Source organism: Canis aureus, chromosome 16 (genome assembly GCF_053574225.1).
Source record: "Canis aureus isolate CA01 chromosome 16, VMU_Caureus_v.1.0, whole genome shotgun sequence".
Classification (NCBI taxonomy): domain Eukaryota; kingdom Metazoa; phylum Chordata; class Mammalia; order Carnivora; family Canidae; genus Canis; species Canis aureus.
Window position 1 is genome coordinate 24,120,850 of NC_135626.1, and position 19,306 is coordinate 24,140,155.

The following is a 19,306-nucleotide window of genomic DNA, read 5'->3' on the forward strand; positions in this document are numbered from 1 at the left end:
TTATGTATCTGATCTTTTAAATATAGCTATATTCATAGAATGTAAAGTATTATCCCATGAACTCTGTGACTATGTATCTTAGAGTAATCTGGGAGTGTGAAATTTAAAACTGCAAATGATTTTCATAAGTAATACACATTAGTGAACATAGTTTTTTTAATTTTTTAATCTGTGATTCAAATTAGAAGCATCACAATTGATGCAGGAGGTAGAAGTACACTTTGTTGTATGTTTCTATACATATATAATGGGTGAGGACCTATTGGTGTTTATTTCCACCTATTTCTTAGATGGAAATCCATGCTTCAGTTAAGTCAAGTTGTGTTACATCTTCCCTGCTGTTAGCTCCATGTGACCTTGGCCTTCTGTGTTAAAATGTTTTGATTCAGGCACTTTCTGTTGCACATGTCTCACATCCAGAAGAGGTTGGCTGTGTTCTCCCCTGATAGCACATATTTTGGTCATGACTGCGTTTAGGCTGCTTGGCACCTTCAATGTTTAGCTGCCAGTAAGTGGCCTCTGGACCTTCTTATGAAGAAGGTTTTGAGGAAGTTGAGAAATCAGAAAACCTCCATGTGACTAATGAGCATCCTGCAGCCATTCTTGAGAATTCTTTTTTTGTTTGTTTGTTTGTTTTTATTTATTTATGATAGTCACAGAGAGAGAGAGAGAGAGGCAGAGACATAGGCAGAGGGAGAAGCAGGCTCCATGCACCAGGAGCCTGACATGGGATTCGATCCCGGGTCTCCAGGATCGCGCCCTGGGCCAAAGGCAGGCGCCAAACCACTGCGCCACCCAGGGATCCCGAGAATTCTGATAATCTGATACCCAGAGATTAGAGCCTTCTTTGGATAGTACTGAGATAACTCAAAAGTCATCCAACTTGTAGCATTTTTTAGCAGTGGGAGCATTTGGCTGTAGTTAGCAGGCCATAAAGAGTTATAAATAAATAAAATCCTACAGTGCTTGCTTCCTTCATTCAGGGTAGTCTGTTGATCAGATGCAAGCATCTGGCAGAAGAGAAGATTCTCAGCAGGTTTAAGTGCTTACCAAAGTGCTTTCCTGTATCCATGGCTCAGCTTCTAGTCTCTGCTGTGTTATTTTGGCACTCTAGACTTGTAAGATTGGAGAGCCGGGTTTAAAACTCTCAATATATCATTAGGGTAGCCCAAGGTCCCTTCTTGTCAAAGAAGACTAGCTGATTCCAGGGGAAAGGAAAAGCAGAATCCAGGGCACCTGTAAATCCCTGTAGTTTTGTGCTGTGGGTTTGTAGCTAATTATACAGCAGGCAACAGTAGTATGCTGTAGCTCTGTTGGCATACTTGTTTCAAAAAGAGCAAAACCTTCCAGCAGAGCAAAGAAGGGGCTTTGAAGGAGCAGCAAATGAATGAAGCAATGATCATTTTATTGTAAATGAAAGCTCTATAGTGGAATCAGGGCATCTGAACTGCAAGGAGGTGGTGGGGGAGATGCCAATAGAAATACATGGTTCACATGTATTTTACAGCTCTTGATTTGGATTCTCCTGCAGAAATATAGTCACACAAGGAGACCACCACTGGTCACAGCCAGCCAAATTGCTCTTTCTCTTACGGCAGTGCTGTTAGCGACTGCTAGTAGGTTATTCGGCCGACCTCTTCTGATTCTGCTTTGCTGCCTTATTTCAAAAGATTTGCCCTATACTGCCTTTCAGTCACAGCTTGATGTAACCACTGCTTGTTTGCATGCATCCCCATCATTTTCATATAGGGTCTTTTTTTTTTTTTTTTAAGTTAGAAGGCGAAAGAATCGGGAGCGTTTTTATGATAAAAGATTTATGTAGGGCCAGCTAGAATCGAGCAAAATGAAATTCAGCTGGAAGGGATGGTAAAAGGCTGAGAGAACTTGTGACTGCCAGAGAAGTCAGTGTTCCTTAAATAAAGAGGGTTCAGCTAGCAGGCAGCAACTCTGACTTTGCATTCATATTGAAGCAGGCTCTCCAGCCATTCTGTGCAGGCAGATCAATAAAATCAGAGGTGACTTAATGCCAAGAACCTCAGAGTTCAAAGGATTTCTCTTGTCCTTCTTTAAATTTAGTCTATATTGATGTGGAATGCTAGCCTCAGGAACAGAGATGAGAAAATGCTAAGTCTAGAATCTGGCTTATGACACTGTGTTGAGCAGCATCCTTGGAAAATTTTATTCCCTTTATTTTCTCAGTTATCATATCTGCAAAATGGAGCAAATGTGCTGGGAGGAAAATGATTCCAGTATTTATCAAAACCCCGTGAATAAAGATTCATTATGATAAGTGCTTCCAGTAGTTTTAATGACAAATGTCTACCGAAAAGTGAATTTATATCCCACTTATGTATTCAAAAATGCAGTTGACTGCCTTTTCAGAGATGGAGAGTTTGACTATTTTTGCATGATGAGTATGTAGTGAAATGTAGTAGATTCTATTTTATTAAAAGCTCTATAAATGGAATATATGGCTCCTTACAATCTCTTCCTTGGTTGTTCATCTTTGTGCAGACCATGGATCTAGGCCTCTAGTGTGTCACAGTAGTGTGCAGTATCCCACACTGGTCATATTCTTAAATTGATCAACCCTGTGTAGGGCAACAGAATATACAAATGATCATTATGGACATTGTTAAGTATTTACCTGGTGATAGAGTTGATCCTTCTTTCCCTGCTCATCTCCTGTGCAGCCACACAGATTCTTATTCTGCCCAAGAGGATAAGCCGCATCTAAACTTAAATCTTCTATGAATGATTTGGGGCCATTCTGTTGAACACTGGAGATGTTGGGAGTTACTCTTCTTACCCCGTTCTGTGTAGATGGTGCAGGTTCCTATAATACAGCAGCAGGGGGCTCCCTAGGAGAGGTTTGACAATTGCTAATGAGGAAGGGCCAGCTTTTTGTTGGGGACATTCTTCTCAATCCAGGCCCTTTCTGCTGCAAACTTGGCCCTCATCCTGTGAAGACTCCCGAAGGATTATAGTGCAGCTACAGAACTGTGGTACCACTTTACTAGTTTAAAAAACTGGTTAGCAGTTTGAGAGATTATACTGGTTTCCAAATTCCAGAAACCTGTGAATGGTTGGAGCCTGAGACTGCTGTGATTGTAGGATTCTTCTCTCTGAACTGAGGTTCATGGTAGACTGTGCAGTTGTCTTCTTTCTTTAGAATCCTTGATATCTCAAAAGAAGACTTTCCTATAGTCTCATTAGCGTTTCCTGTTAGTTTTCTGCTTAGTTACAACTGCTTCTGCCCTAGAACCTGTGCATACCTTTTGTTTGTTGAGGATGGCCACCGTGCATTATAGCTAAGGAGCTCTTATAAAATGAAACCCATTTCCCTGAATGAGAGGCTCAAAGAATCCAAACAGCAAAAGTGCAGGTTTTTGCACTCAGGTTGTTCTTGCTGCCTTATGAATTTGCTCTGTGATACAGGTTTGATGCAAAGAGCATTGCTACTCACAAATCACACAAGGTATACAGTTTGTGTGCAGTGATATGTCACAGCTTTTTATTTATATGGCCAGCTCAGTCTATTCTGCTCCTTTCACTGCCATGAAAAGTGCATCATTTTCCTCCCTCTCTCCTCCTTCCCACATATCATCAGCACCACCCACTATGTTCTGCCCATTAAGTCCTGTGTGTGCCAGAAAACCCCAACAATGATTAAATGCTGATAAAAGAGTGTTAGAAGGTTAAGATATCAACCAATCAATGCCCTTAGATTGCTCCTAAATTGTGAGTGGTAAGTATAACTTTGCCCTTTTAACATTGAAAATAAGAATTTTTTTTTTCAGTTGAGAAAATGACTTACGCCAAATTAAGGAGGGGAAAAAAAGCATTGGTGGCAAAGACCAAAGAGAATGCAGGAGACTTGCCTTGCAGTTTCCATTCTTGCCTAATCTTTCTTTCATGATTTTGGCACATTTTTGGTCAGGAAATCCTAAGACTAGCCAAATTTAGGTATGATTTTAGTTATGAGAGACCTAGAGTTTTTGAGTTTACAACAACCTTAAAAAGTCATTATGACTCTAAGATCATTTAATTTAAAATGTATAAATTGCTTATTTTAACAGTCACTCTAGTTGTAGAATCATTTATCATTACACTCCTACATTATTTTCAGGTGTGTTTTTGGTTTGTTTTTTTTTAAGCTCCCATAGTGTGGAGTACCCTCGTTTCCAACACCACCACCATCTCTCACTATCTCCCTGGTCTGTGGGAGGAAGAGCCTGGTTAAAAAGCTTAGAAGAGATAGCTAGGAATCTAGATTCTGGGCTACTTTTGAGACTGTGAGTTCACCTCATATCCTAGAAAAGCAGTTAAGGTAGGAGGGGCTGTGGAATCAACTTCTCTGGAATTCCTTACTAAATTTTCAGTAAAATAGGAACAAGAAAGAAAATTCTGTAAGAATCTTGTCAAGAATGACATTTCATGTTGAAGCTTAAGATAATACAACATATCCATATAACTTAAATTAATTTTCATGAGCCTGTGTTTTATCACTATTCTGCATTATTTTTTGTAATAGAAATATTTTTTTAAAATCCATGGTAAATACATTTCAGCCCTTTCTGTCAACAGTTGCTGTGGTGAGGTAGGTCAGGAGGTTGCCTCTTTGGAGGCACCCTGGGGGTTGAAGGGTAATGAGCACTTAATTATGTCTGCTGAATGCCAGAGCTGCCAGACTGGAGCACCTCATGACCAGTCTGTATCTGCTCTGACAATTCTTTTATTATGGCTTTCACTAACCTACCAGTAACTAACTGTGGTTGTTTAATTACAGAGGGAACATCCCCACGCTAAACAGGTACCGTATGTTTAGTTTCTTTTCCAATTAAAAGCACCTTTTTTGTATCTTAGAATAGTGAAATCGGGGAAAAATAACACTACCTTTGAAAAGTAATATGCTGTCTTTTGCTAGGGAGTCCTGAGCTCCCCTTTGGACATACTAAATTATTCTTTCTTTGAAAAACATGTCTTCAGCTTTTCTTCAGCTTTTCAAAAAGCAACACTTGAAAAGCCTCAGCATGGAGAAGCTCCCCTCATCTAGCTGTATACATTAGGGAAGTTGTCCGCCTGATGTTCACCTTTGCTGTAAACATCTTCTTTCACTACATTCTCTGTCTAGTTTGGGGCTTCTGGTGGGGGTGGGGTGGAGGGCTGAAGCCTTTAAGGTTACTCCTACCCTGGCAAATTATTCACAATTGTTTTCAATTTTTAGTTTCTCAAGTTTGCTTCTCCTTTTAGAAGAATGCAAACACAGGAATAGCTGATCTCATGTTTTATCAGTTTGTTAGCTACTTCTCTAAAGCGTTACAAAGATGTGAAAGTCAAATTTTATTTCAGACTCATAAGATTAACATTAGAAAATTATATCTAAGTTTTGATGTGTGTAGCCCTGTGAAGAAGTTTCCAGGCCAATATAACACGTGATATTTTGGTATTTTGAGTTCCTTCTGCTTCTGAGCCAAGCAAGGCAACACAATGCAAGTTTGAGAGGATAGCCGTTCTGATTGGAATTGAATCTACAAAATGCCAAAGTAGTAATGTTGGTGGCAAGCTCTTTGTAGATGATCAATTATACACTGAAATATTTATGGGCTTAGGTTTATTTTGTTCCTCCCCCTTTCAATATTAAGGAATCAAAACCTATTGTAGCTTTTAGAGTCCAATTTGGATGGGGAGAGAAGAAGGAAGTGCTTTGGTTTGGTCTTTGTGTCTACCCTTAGAGAGTGGGCTTGATTCATTCCTGCCTGCCAGGGCAGCTACCTCCTGGCTCTTGAGCATAGGAGAGGGGGAAACTGAATAGTGGCCCTTTCCTTGGGGTTCAGTTGAGTGAAAAAAATACTTAACCCTATGCCTGCCACAAATAGCATATTCAGAGGGAGTTCCCTTTAAGTCTGGAACCCTTGTATCTTTCCTGTCTAATGTCAGGCAGGTAGAAAAGATATAATGCCTCACAAACTTGCTCCTTTAATACATATATTTGGTGATCCTAGAAAAGAGGATGATAGCATTTCTGAGTTCATATAACTCTGAATCCCAGTTTCTAGTGAGCACCATGTGTAAGACTTGCTTGATGTGTGTTTCATTTGTTTGTTTCATTCATGGTATCAATGGTTTCCTCTCCCACTCTTCCTTTCTATTCTCTACTACTGTCAGAAGATGAAGTGCCTTTTTCATAGTCCTCATTTGCCAGAGGAATAAAAATTTGGAGTGCCAGTCTCTATAGTCTGTGTGAGCAGCACTCCCATCCCCTAAAAAATTCCATTGCCTTTTATAATTACACTTTGAATAGAGTGCAGTCTGTACCCAGGTCAGAGATCTGCATTGCTGCCTCTCTTCCCCCTTGCAGCACTGCAGGTGGTGCACTTCAGGGAGATTTTGAGCAGCTCCCCCAAAGTTCAGGTGCCACTGCTTTGCTCTGAACTTGCTTCAGATCAGTATGCTGGTAACCTGTCAGGCAAGTCCTGAAGGTGTCCTTTACTTGGTCCTTCCTAACAGGCTGTCCTGATGGACTGGGCATTTGGAAATACTTCCCAGTATGGCTTAGTAGTACATACTGCTGAGGTGCATCAAGGAATGTACAGACTCCTTATATCTCAGTTCTCTTCGAGCATCTCCATTTAGCACCTGTTTGTCATGCTTACACATACTTTGAGACCCATGCTCTGCCCTTTTGCATCTTGCTGGGATTTATTAAGAGCGTTCAGTGAAGATATGTTTCCTTTGATATAGAAGTATTTAAATATAAAAAAGGAAATTTTGCAATTTTGAGTTGAAAAATGTCTCTTTTGCAAAAAGGGAGGAGCTATATTCCTTATAACTGCCCTGTCAAGGAAGGAATAAATACCTCAATAAAGTTCCTTTTCTAGACTGTGACTTGTTTCTGTATGATAAATAAGGTTTTCTATGATGACTTACTAAGCCATTCCAAATAACTTAGTTGTTGTACACACATATATCTGTGAATACTTAAGGCATTTTTCTCTAGGAATTATAATAGATTAAGTGTTGCTTAGTTACAACCCATTTGACTTGCTTCCTTCCTTTTATAAGAGGGAATGTTTTAGGGAAGGTGAAGAGCAGGATGGTTTTTAACCCCTATGTGCTATCCATTCATTAGACATGTATTTAAACAGCCACATAGTTCTTGACTATCCTTAGATTTTATTTGGAGAAATTTGGGGGTGCTAAAAATAGTTGGTGTGGGGCAAATTCAGATGAAAGGGTTAATATAAATCCATCAAGACAGTTTTATCCATGCTGGGTAAAAAAACCAAATCTGCTCTGCAACCTGACCCTACTTCAGAGTTTTCTCCTGTTTCTTTCCTCTATTGTTACTCTCCTAGTCCTGTTCCTACCTTCCTTGTCTAATGCACTTGATTGAATTACAATTTAGAATGTCCTTCTCCTCCAACCTCAACCACTATGGCATGACTCATGTAGCTAGTGTCAGCGATGTGCTTTTGGACAACTCATTCACTCCACCATGTCAACGGATGGGCGGAATGGTCTCTTTTCGGACTTTCGAAGATTTTGTCAGGTAAGATACTGTGGAACTGTGTCTGTGTGAGGGGAGTCACAGGCATCTCTGTTTTGGGGTCTCTGATTTCTGCCAAATGAGTAAAGGCCCCCGGATAGCCATGAGCCAGCTAAGGAGATCCAGCCTTTGCTGTATATGTCCTTGGAGAAGTATATGTTCTTTCTTTCCTACCTCTGATTCAGACTCTAGGAGCCTCTACTTGTTATAGGAGCCTGGCCAGAAAAAAGAAACAAACAAAAAACATCTTTTCCTTAGGAGCTAACAGAAGAAGCGTCTGCTCTGTGATGAGTGAAATGTCAGGAGAAATTAAACACAACACCAGAGTGAGCCCCACCAGAGACAATACATCTTTTGATTAAATGCATTCAGCATCTATCTCTTGATGTATACTGATGTGTTACCCTAGGGGGAGGGGTAATTACATTGGTCTGTCACTGCTCTAGTCCCAGGCTCTTTCTGTTACTTTAAGACTGATGATGACATCAGTGCTCATAGCTTACATATGAAAAAAAAAAAACAAAACTGTAGATCATTCTTTTTTACAAAGAAAAAATATATATGGTTTATTAAAGTTTAAACAATCCATCCTCCTAATTTCTGCCACTTGGTGAAATTTTGCATGTCACCTCTAGCCACTGGTGATTCTCTTCAGTTGACTATTGAACACAGCAGGATAGATTCTTCTTGGGCTGGCAAGAAGTCCATTGGGACTGGGCTGGCAATGGCAGCGTTAGTTTCCTGCCACTCAGGTTTTCTGCCACTTGGATTTTCATGGTGGGTGTTTCTCTGGTATTTTTCAGGATCTTTGATGAAGTGATGGGCTGCTTCTGTGATTCTCCACCGCAAAGCCCTACATTCCCTGAGGCAGGTCACACATCTCTATACGATGAAGACAAGGTATAGTGTCTCCTTTGAGAAACTGCTTTGTTATTTAGACACAGGATTTGTAGTGTATGCTCTCTCTCTGACTTTGGAACATTATAGAGAAAAACTCATCTTTTTATCCTACTTTATATTATTTAGTTTTATAAGCCTCATCAAAATATTTTTGGGAGCAGATGGAATATAAATTCTAACCTAAAAAAACTGTATTAATCTTGGAATCCATAGTGAGAATACCAAATGAGCTCAGCTACACCCATTGCAGCTGCCTCTGAGTCTCTGAATGTTGTGTTTGTTTGTTTTTTAAGATTCTATTTATTTGATATAGAGAGAGCAGAGAGCACAAGCAGGGGAAGCAGTAGAAGGAGAGGGAGAAGCAAGCGTTCTGCTGAGCAGGGAACCCAATGACCCTGGGGTTGCGACCTGATATAAAGGCAGATGCTTAACCAACTGAGCCACCCAGATGACCCTGAATGTTGTTTTAAAGACTTGAGCTGTGGTTGCTGTAATTCTTAGTGATGGCTTGTACATTTGCAGAATGCTATTATAATATTCAGGGAATTGTGAACTTTAGATAGTGGGAAAAAATAGGCCTTTTGTTTAAAACTTTTTCTTTTCTTTTCTTTTTTTTTAAAAGATTTTATTTATTCACGATAGACATAGAGAGGCAGAGACACAGGCAGAGGGAGAAGCAGGCTCTGTGCAGGGAGCTAAAACTTTTCTTCTATTAAATACCTTCTTTTCATTTCTCAGTAACAGATGATTCTGTTTTTTCCCTATGAGGTTATTTCCCATGGTTTGATATTCCATCGTATGGTAAATGGTTAGGAAATATATTATGTGGGGATATGTTCAGGTGGCTTCTTTCACTCATTTTGCTTCCCATTCCGTGAGGAAATGTGGCAAATGTTTTCATTCCCATTTTATTGGTGAAATACTTGAGGATACAGTGGTCTTGTAGTTCATGTCAAGTAAAGATTTGAAGCCACCTCTAGCTAATGCCTTTACTGCCTTATCTGTGAAAAGTTAGGTGTTTTACTTAATTTAATCTCTTATGGATGCTGGGCAGTGGTTTCAATTTAGTGTAAATATACTAGTGGTGAACCAGAATATCCTGTGGGGTGTATCTCTTTTTCAGGTATGCTACCAAGTACTGTAACTTCTCTCTGCCTCTGTATTAGCCAGCCTCCTAAATTTGTTTGTCATATGTTCTTGAGTTACAGGTCCCCAGGGATGAACCAATTCACATTCTGAATGTGGCTATCAAGACTGACTGTGATATTGAGGATGACAGACTGGCAGCTATGTTCAGAGAGTTTACCCAACAAAATGTAAGTCCTCTGTTGGGTGGAAACAGGTGGTATAGCCTATCCACCTTTTCATTAGTTGCTGCTTATAAGGCCGATAATGGCTATGTGCTTTATGTAATTGTGCCTGTACATAATGAATGTCTTATATCAGGAAATATAGACCTCAAATACTCAAAATGTTTTAAGGAAAGTAAGTTGTGTTCCTAAATCTTTCCCAGAGTTCTGTCTTGAACTTCCATTCACCTGCTGAGTATTAGCTTTTGGTGACTTTACTCCACATGTCTAGACCCAGATTCCCCCAAGTTTCCTTCTATGTCCTTCCCCTGGTGCCCCACTCCCTTGAAAATATCATTTATACTTCCATCCTCCTTTCCATTTTTGTGTTCTTTGGATATCTTGTGTTGACATCAAATGTCATAGTTTAAACCTAAATTTCCATCTTTTTCCTTCACTTCTATATGACTCCCCTCACAAATAACCAAATCTCTCCCCCAAAACAAATAACCAAACCCTTTACCCTTGGTCATTCAGCAACCATTGACTTCTTCCTTTCCTGGCAGTTCCATTAATCTGCCTCTCTTCCTACAATCTATACTTGTTTATTTCTATTTGGTCAGTCACCAGTGTCTGTGAGGTTTTTCTTTGCAGTGTCTATTTCTTTTTCTTAGTTTTTAATTCTGGACTGCAGTCTTTCTAGTGTAAACTCTTGCTTCTCATGCGAGGCACAGCAACAGGTTTACTTGTGATCCACCTATATTCCCCTTGCTCTCCCCTCAACCCCCAGGTTTTGTTCTGCTCACCTCCACAAAGTTAAATGTCCAAAATGCCCCCTCACCAAATTATTCTGCTCAGCAATGGTTCTCTCAGCTTCAAGATATGTCTGTAACTTGATATTTAATATTATCCCTTTTTTTAAAAAAAAGATTTTATTTATTTATTCATGAGAGACAGAGAGAGAGAGAGGCAGAGGGAGAAGCAGGCTCCGTGCCGAGAGCCCGATGCGGGACTCAGTCCCGGGTCTCCAGGATCATGCCCTGGGCTGAAGGCAGGCGCTAAACTGCTGAGCCACCCAGGGATTCCCTAATATTATCCCATTAACAAAGGCTCACAGTCCAGCCTTTGCTGCTCCTAAGTCTTTGTCTCATTTTCCTTTGTTTATTTCATCTCTTCTGTGGACTCACCTGGAAGGTTTTCTACATACTCACTCATCCTAACTTCTATCCAATTTCTCTCTCTCTCTCTCTCTTTTCCTTCCTCCCTTCTTCCTTCCTCTTTCCTCCTGCTTGTTTTAAGAGCTCTCTCAAATTTTATCTCTTTCATGAGGACTTCTTTGAGTAGACCTCAGTAAAATGTATTTTTCTTCCTTGCATTTTTGATTGGTCAGCATACATTTTTAGCAGTGATAACACTATTTATAAAGAACTCCTATGTAAATTCGTTTATACTTATCACAATCCCATGGGACTGGATTAATCAGGAATTACTCTGTTGTACACATGGGGAAAAGTTAAAGTTCAGCTAGATTAAGGCCCCTTGCTCACCCATAGTAGATGATATAACAAAAACTGGAATTTAAGGCTTGTAATGCCAGCCCTAGGGGGCACAAACCTAGGTGCTTTAGTAAATAATTGGGGCCACATTCTTGGCCCTGAAGATGCTTATAGTATAGTTGGAAGGAATGGGTAGGCATGCTCAAATAATAATCTGCAGTTCTATTTTATCGTGACATGATAGAAGCCAAAGCACCTCTTTTCAGCTGCCCTTAATGACAGGACCCAAGTGTTTTCTTTGAGTGGAAAACACCTAGCTCATAGTGCTTGTTATGAAGAAAGCACGCAGTAGATGTTTTTAAAATTTTTATTTTTTTATTTTTTTATTTTTTTTTAATTTTTATTTATTTATGATAGTCACACACAGAGAGAGAGAGAGAGGCAGAGAGACATAGGCAGAGGGAGAAGCAGGCTCCATGCACCGGGAGCCCAACGTGGGATTCGATCCTGGGTGTCCAGGATCGCGCCCTGAGCCAAAGGCAGGCGCTAAACCGCTGCGCCACCCAGGGATCCCAAAAATTTTATTTCACAGTATAAATAATTAGTGCGATAAGCATTCACATTATGCTAATGGTAGGTTTTCAGGAAAAGATGGTCACTTTGTGCTTTACGTGAGTCTTCACATTTAATCTATTATACTTTCACATCACATAAACTGACTGTGAGATCATAGTGGCCAACATGAGGAAAAGGTACTTCCAAAGAAGTGAAGGTATGGAACATGTCTGAGAATTTTTCTTTAAAAGAGAAATTTACCTTTCTTCTTGCCTTGAACTAGTGACCGCCTAAAATTAACCTGAGACCAGTGACCAAGGTAACCTCAGTTGGAAGAGACCTAGTGTTGTGTGTGGCTGCTGACTTGCTGCTTGATGAAATAATCTATGACCATTTCTTCTCAGGTTTTGAGGCGCTAATTGTCTATATTTGATTTTTCTGACCTCAACTTTAGCCTTTTTATTACCTTCAGATCCAAGTCTTCTATATCATCACACATAGATTTAAAGAAGCAGTTTCTTTATTTTCACTACATGTATTTGTAACATTAACTGGCAATAGGAAATTGCCTTTTTCTTTACTGAACTTATAAACTGAGGCACAGAGAAATCCAGCATCTTTGCCTGTGACTTTTTGGAAGGCTAAGGGTACACTGTGCTGACATTCTAAGCCTAGAGAAGCCATTAACTGCATCAGGTACTGTGCTTATCTAGGAATATTTGGCATTTTCACCTCCTTGTTTTGAAAACAAGACAAAACAAAACATGAAAAGGAAGGAAAAGCAATTAAAAAAAAACTTAAAGTCAAAACTAGTTTTGTTTTTCATTTCGTGATCATGCTTCTAGCAGTTTAGAAAAAGTTTTTTTTTTTAAGCACACATTAAACTATCAAATAGGTTGATCCAAATTGTCCAAATAATCTTCTAGTCCCAGCATGTCTTTTTTTCTCTCATAGAAATTAGGATCATATATTTGTAAATGACTTGTGGAGGAGATTGAAGCAGTCAGTGTAAATGGAGTTTCTCCAGGTGCTGACGCCTAATCGCTGGGTAATAGCTGTGGACTTGCTGTGAGACCCGCATTATTACAATGTAATCAGAATCCTGTTGCTCTGCTGTTATTGTCAGCCACTTGTGGAATTTTAAAAGCAATAACAATTTTGATTTTAAATCATGGCATTATTAAAGTTATTTTCTTCCCTTGCCAGAACACAGCTATTGATGCTTGTCTTTGAAGGACTTGCCTGTAGTGGAATTCTTTGTCAGTGTTGGGGGAAAAAAACATTTCTGTTTCTTGGCATGCTGAAAGACTGATAACCACCGCAACCCCCACTCCACTCTGTTCTTTTAAAATAGTTTTTTCTTATTGAGTATCAATACTTGGTTATTTACACTAATGGTTATGATTCAGTACAGATCATTTTTAAATGTTATTAAGCCAAAATTTATTCATGTTTGGCCTAGGGATTTATTACTCGAAAATTAATTTTTCCAGTTATCTTTTGTTTATGCTGTTAATTTTATTGCTAAGCAGGGCCATAGTAGAAATGGAGAAGTAGGAGGAAAATGGCTGGGGAATGTTCTTGTTTGTAGGGAGAAGCTAATTTGGATTTAAAAAATGTATAGTATCATGAAACTTAAGAATTGACTTATGAACCTAGCTCTTGGTTCAAGTTATAACAAGGAATGTGATCAAACTAAAGTGAATGTAGGTTGTGAAAGCATACATATTTTTTTCTATCTGTGTTCGTATATTCTCTCAGGCAATTCAAATGGTGGAATTGCCTTTCTGTTTGTTGCTATGTAGCCTTTGCTATTACTCTTTGTTAGGAACGTTTAAAAGCATGTCTCTTACTTAATTCATTAACCTGCTTCTTTGTCTCTACTTCCGAGATAAGTGAGCAGTATAGTATAGAGGAAGGCTTAGATCCGAAGGCCCAAGACTCCTGTCAGGGTCTGTCTTGAAACTGATGGTTTCTGTTGACTTGTGATATACTGCTTGCCTGTACCAAGTGGAGATGTAAATAACCACTAAGTTTAAAAGCCTGTTAAACATTGCTTTTACCAATTTTTAAAGAGAATCTTTTTTAAAAATGCTTTCAAGTAAATTGGAGGGGTGGGGAATGTTTTAGAAGAACTGAAAAAAAGATCAGGACTTACTATGTTGAATTCTAGGAATGCAGTATCCGATGATAGGTAATATCTGTAAATAACAGTGTAGGACTTGAATTTTTGGTTTTATGGAAATTTCTTCTTTTCCCTCTATCTGATGACATTTAGCTTCTATATCAGTATTGTATTTCACAGTTGTATACAGGCCAGCCATTGTGATTTTTTTTTATATATATATAAGCAGAAGTTGTGTCCACCTTGAGAGAATTTAGGTGACCTTATGTGATCCTTCTCCACAAAGTTCTCCTTCAGTTTTGTCCAGATCAATCTATGAAACCTATTCCATCGGAGCCAGGTTGAGTCTTATTTGCAAGTTGAAGGTACTCAAGCAAGATGCAGATATCTAGAATGGGTGCTTGCCTTAGTCAGAGTTTTAGGAAGACCAAATGGGGCAAAATTTAGGATGAATGGAGATCTCACCTATCTTCTGTTTTACATGTTTATTCATAGAAAGCTACCCTGGTTGAGCATGGGATACGGCGCCTTACTTTCCTGGTTGCACAAAAGGTACTGGCATGTGAATGATACCTCTCCATTGTGTCTTACATTGCTCCTAGAACTTTAAAAAATAAAATATGAAATTATAATCATATTCTTATAGAATCTGTGCAGATGAAGAACTTTTTCTATAAATTTAATCAAGAAAAAAGCCCATTAATTTAATTGATTGCCTTTTACTTAATTCGTTTTAAATTTTATTACTGATTGCCAGCTTCTGTTTTTCCTTCTTTTTTGTCCTTCATTTAAAAGGATTTCAGGAAACAGGTCAACTATGAGGTGGATCAGAGATTTCATGTAAGTAAAAGGAATCACAATGAAAAATTACTTATTGTTTTATCTGTTTGCCACTGATTATTTAAATATATAGAATATATGTGAGTTATTTGAAAAGGCTGAACTGATAATTGTTTCTTCTTCTTTTAGAAAGTGTTAGAATCCACTTTTATAAGTGTTCAAGGTGGTGGTGGTATTCTTTAACCCTGTAATGAAATCTCAGTATCACTCTGAGAAGTAGTTATGAATGCATTTATCCAAATGACTAAGGATGAAGCAGGAACTAACTAGTAATTTCTTCTGTGTACATAGTGAATATAGGGACTCAGTAATTAAGAACTGCTGGTTGATGGTCACCTGGGTGGTGTAGTTGATTGAGTATCCGACTTGGTTTGGGCACAGGTGATGATCTCAGAGTCATGAGATGATCGAGGCCCCTGTCAAGCTCCGCATTCAGCACAGAGTCTGTCTGGGTTTCTGTCTCCCTCTGTCCCTCCCCTCTGTGCTTGCACACTCTCTCCCCCGCCCCAAATAAGTAATTCTTTAAAAAAAAAAAAAAAAAAGCACACACAGAAAACTGCCAGATTGTACTTTGGGGTCTTGGCTTCTACCAAAGTTGGATTCAAATTCTATTACGGAGAATTCTCAATTCTGAAAAATCATTTATTATTAAAATATTTTAACAGAACCCAAGTTGATGTTTCTGTTTTATGTTAATTCTAGGAACAGGAAATAAGTAAAATTAAGCTTTAAGTTGCTTGTTCTCCCATTTAAGTGAACTAACTGTTAATATTTATGAGATTAAAATTAAGCTTTAAGTTGGTTGTTCTCCCATTTAAGTGAATTAACTGTTAATATTTATGAAAAGAGAACTAAGTTAATAGCCTGACATCTAAACTATGGTATATTCATGATCATACCTACTAGGTGGGTAGCCATAAGGTCAAAAATCCAGTTTGCAATCTGTCATTTTCTTTTTCTTTTTTAAGATTTTATTTATTTATGTGAGAGAAAGCACAGAGGGAGAGAGAAAAGCAGACTCCCACTGAGCAGAAAGCCCCATTGGGGGCTCAATTCCAGGACCTGAAAATCATGACCTGAGCCAAAGGCAGACGCTTAACCAACTAAGCCACTCAGGTGTCCCAGGATATCATTTTCTAAAATGACTGATTATAATCAACATATTTCTTTAAAAATTGATCTTAATGTAAGTAAGATTCCAGAAGATATTAGTTTGGAAGTCTTAATTTTCCTGATAAGAATTTTGTTTTGTTTTGCTTTAACAATTAAGATAATTAAGTTAGTTTTCAAATACTGCTCATTCGCAATAATGAAGGTGGCATTTGGGATTTTGGAAAGGACTTTCTAAATTCAAGGACCTATGTGTGATTGCTTTTATCCCTCTTTGTTTCACATTTTGTTTTCCTTCTCACAGTTGACCTTGTTGGTCTAGTCTATAGAGAAACAAGACAGACTACCCTGCAAACTAAAGAGCTAAGGTTTTCTGAAATGTTTTAGGAAATGTGGACTACACAACTCCCCTGTGTTATTGATGTCAGGAAATCTAGCGGAGTGCAGATATACATCAATCAATAACTTTATTTTTATTTATTTTTTAAAAAAATTTTTTATAAATTTATTTTTTATTGGTGTTCAATTTGCCAACATATAGAATAATACCCAGTGCTCATCCCGTCAAGTGCCCACTGCAGTGCCCGTCACACAGTCTCCCCCACCCCCCTTCCACCTCACCTCCCCTTCCACCACCCCTAGTTTGTTTCCCAGAGTTAGGAGTCTTTCATGTTCTGTCTCCCTTTCTGATATTTCCCACTCATTTTTTCTCCTTCAGTCAATAACTTTAGATAGGAATCTGGAAGCAGTGAAGTATAAGGAGCTTAAAGAGAACCCTGGAGCTTTAGGAGGAAAAATCAGGAGCTTAGAATATGAAGTTGATACTTGGAATAGAATATGGGAGCCCATGAATAAATAGTATGGCTGGTAAATGCTGATCAGAACTAAGGTAGATATGCCTGAGCCCAGACCTGGGTCTGGGAAGAGTATTGGGCTAGGTTCTTAAGTCTTAATGTGATATTTCATTTCTCACTAACTGTGGAGTAATATTCTGGGAAATAATAGTGAAATTATAAAATTATTTTCCTTTTCCCTAATAGTTCAGATTGAGTCTTCATGTCTATAGCAGAGTAACTGGTTTCCTATAATAAGTATTCTGTGATAAATTAAAACCCTTCACTAAAACTTTTTTTTTCACTAAAACTTTTAAAGAGCCAAAGCAGTTAAATCTCATGGGTGTTATTTTTCTTTCATACATTCTTACTTTCGAATATATGTCATGTCCTAGCATGTATCTACAGCCTTAAAGCATTCTTTTTTTCTTTTTCTTTGCTATCCAATAGGTTAAAATAGGGACATGCATAGGCAAAATCTGCTAGGAAATGAGCCCAGCAGCTGAGCTTCCCCAGAATCATTGTCCGGTTCCTATTTATAATGGCATCGAATGGGAAATCAGTTAAATTACCAAGTGATCTGTCATTAAGGTAGGATAGGTTGCTTTAGGACAGAGAGAACATTTAAGGTTTAGGTGTGGACTGGAGTTTTTCCAAAGAATTGAATGGCAGAGGAGTTGGGGTGTTTTTATGTTAGGCTCCTTAGAAATGATTAGTGGTTATGTAGGGGGTAAGGGCAACTATTACTGAGCTCCATTCAGGATCTACAATAGCCAGCAAGCCTTGGCAGGAGTTGTACAAATCCAGGGCTCACTCACATGGTACTGCTGTGAGTTCCTCTGCTGGTGGTAGCTTGCCATTCATGAAGGATGCTTAGCCTCTCTCATGTCATCTGATGTGTGCTTGCCCCATAGTTAGTGTAGTGTGAAAAAGAGGAAGCTTTCTGAGAGTGTTAGAGATGAATCCCTTGATCTCTCTGGCTTCTTGGTAATCCACTGTGATGTATGCAGCCTGCCCTGTTCTACACGGTGAAATCCCTATATTATTGAATAGAGGAGAGACTGAGCATATGAGGGGGCAAGGAGAGGAGGAAGGTTACCAAGTCTGTTCAAGAACAACATTGGCTGGTATGGAATGAGGCTGCTGTGCTGTTCATGGTCCTCTGGCTGCTTCCAAACCAAAACCAGGCACATGAGGTCCAGACAAGAAAGATTCCTAGAGAGTGTCTGTATTGTTAGGTGCTTATTCAGATGCCAGTGAAGGCTGTAAGCATTTCTAAAACTTCCTCGTCTCTAATTACCACAGTCCCCAGAGAGCTGAGCACTGGAATGTCTGCTGCTGCCTTAGTCTCTTAAGAGACTCTCTTAAAATACGGAGCCTGTTCTTTTGCACTGGCTGGTGGTATTCACCAGGAGTAAGGAGGCTTGGTCTCTAGGCTGTTTCCATGGCCATCTAATTAAATCAGGTGCCCCAGACAGGACTTGAATAACTGCTTAACATTGATATTTAAACAAAATTTGAGGAGAAACAAACCCATCCTTGTAAATATCTCCTTCATATGAAAAAAAAATTGAAGCTTTGAAAGCAAAAGAACAAGTTTTTCGAGTTTCTGCATCTGAATAAGCTCTCCAGTCTTATGTAGTACTTAAGTCTCTTTGTAAGTATTACTCACATTTCAGATCTAGAATTCCAGAAAGTACAGCAGAAGATGCTGTTTGATTGAGATGTAAGTATCATGCTTTTTGAAGCTTTCCATGTTTTTTTTCAGTGAAGTTTTGTTAAAGATACTAAAATGCGAATTTTCAGGATTTCTTCTGATCCTTTGCAACCTAAACAAAAGCATTAGGTCCAAGCACGGTGACAGGATTCTAAAATCAGTTTTGCATCTAAGTTTCCTTTTGCTTCTTGCTTGTAAGATTTTATGAGATCTTAAAATTTTTGCTATAAATCACCTGGGAGATAGTTGTTGTTTTACCAGTTTTATAGGAGCGATTCCCACTTTAAAATGTTTTGGATTATTTGCGCTTGAAGGAAGAACCCACTATCAAAAATAGTTATCATGGTTAGTAGTTCATTTCTTTAAATAAAATTGGTATGTCAGTTATATCTCAGTAAAGCTGGAAAAAATTGGTAGTTTTGTTTGCTAGTGGATCAACTCTTAGTTTTTCAAAAGGTTTGGTTTGGGTTTTGTTTTAATTACAGTCTATATAATTAGTTCTCAGCATGTTGAGGTAAAAGAGAATTGCACCAGCAAGTTTCCAATTTCTTCATCTCATTAGGTTTTTAACACGATTATTAGTATCATAATCAGCTATGATGTTTTCTGTTGCAGGTTTTCACATTCTCTGATTTGCAGGGTGTCTTGATTGGCTAATTTAGGCAAATTATTTTGATTGTCTTGATGATGGTTGGCTGATTAGAACACAGCAGGGGTATAATTTCTTCCTGAGAAATGTTGCATTCTTTTGGTTTTTGGTACCAGAACACTAAGAGGGTTTTTCTTTGTGTACATTCAATTATGATATTTGCCCATAACACTGGTAGAATGCCTGGAAAGCAATTACATTAGTGATAGAATAAGCATGAATGCTGTTAGTGGAAAAATTGCA

General features: G+C 38.6%; 1 protein-coding gene across 16 annotated transcripts in view; it reads left to right on the forward strand.

The window, feature by feature from the left end:
* Positions 1 to 19,306, forward strand: part of ACACA (acetyl-CoA carboxylase alpha) — a 283,732-nt gene that overhangs the window by 156,633 nt on the left and 107,793 nt on the right. For 13 of the 16 annotated variants that reach the window (XM_077852292.1, XM_077852296.1, XM_077852303.1 and 10 more), the window contains 6 exons: positions 4,790 to 4,813; positions 7,409 to 7,552; positions 8,353 to 8,449; positions 9,658 to 9,765; positions 14,410 to 14,466; positions 14,710 to 14,754. In XM_077852292.1, coding sequence (XP_077708418.1) covers positions 4,790 to 4,813; positions 7,409 to 7,552; positions 8,353 to 8,449; positions 9,658 to 9,765; positions 14,410 to 14,466; positions 14,710 to 14,754 — 475 coding nt within the window. The remainder of the gene's footprint in view (positions 1 to 4,789; positions 4,814 to 7,408; positions 7,553 to 8,352; positions 8,450 to 9,657; positions 9,766 to 14,409; positions 14,467 to 14,709; positions 14,755 to 19,306) is intronic. The other 3 variants (XM_077852294.1, XM_077852293.1, XM_077852295.1) reach the window with 3 other exon arrangements.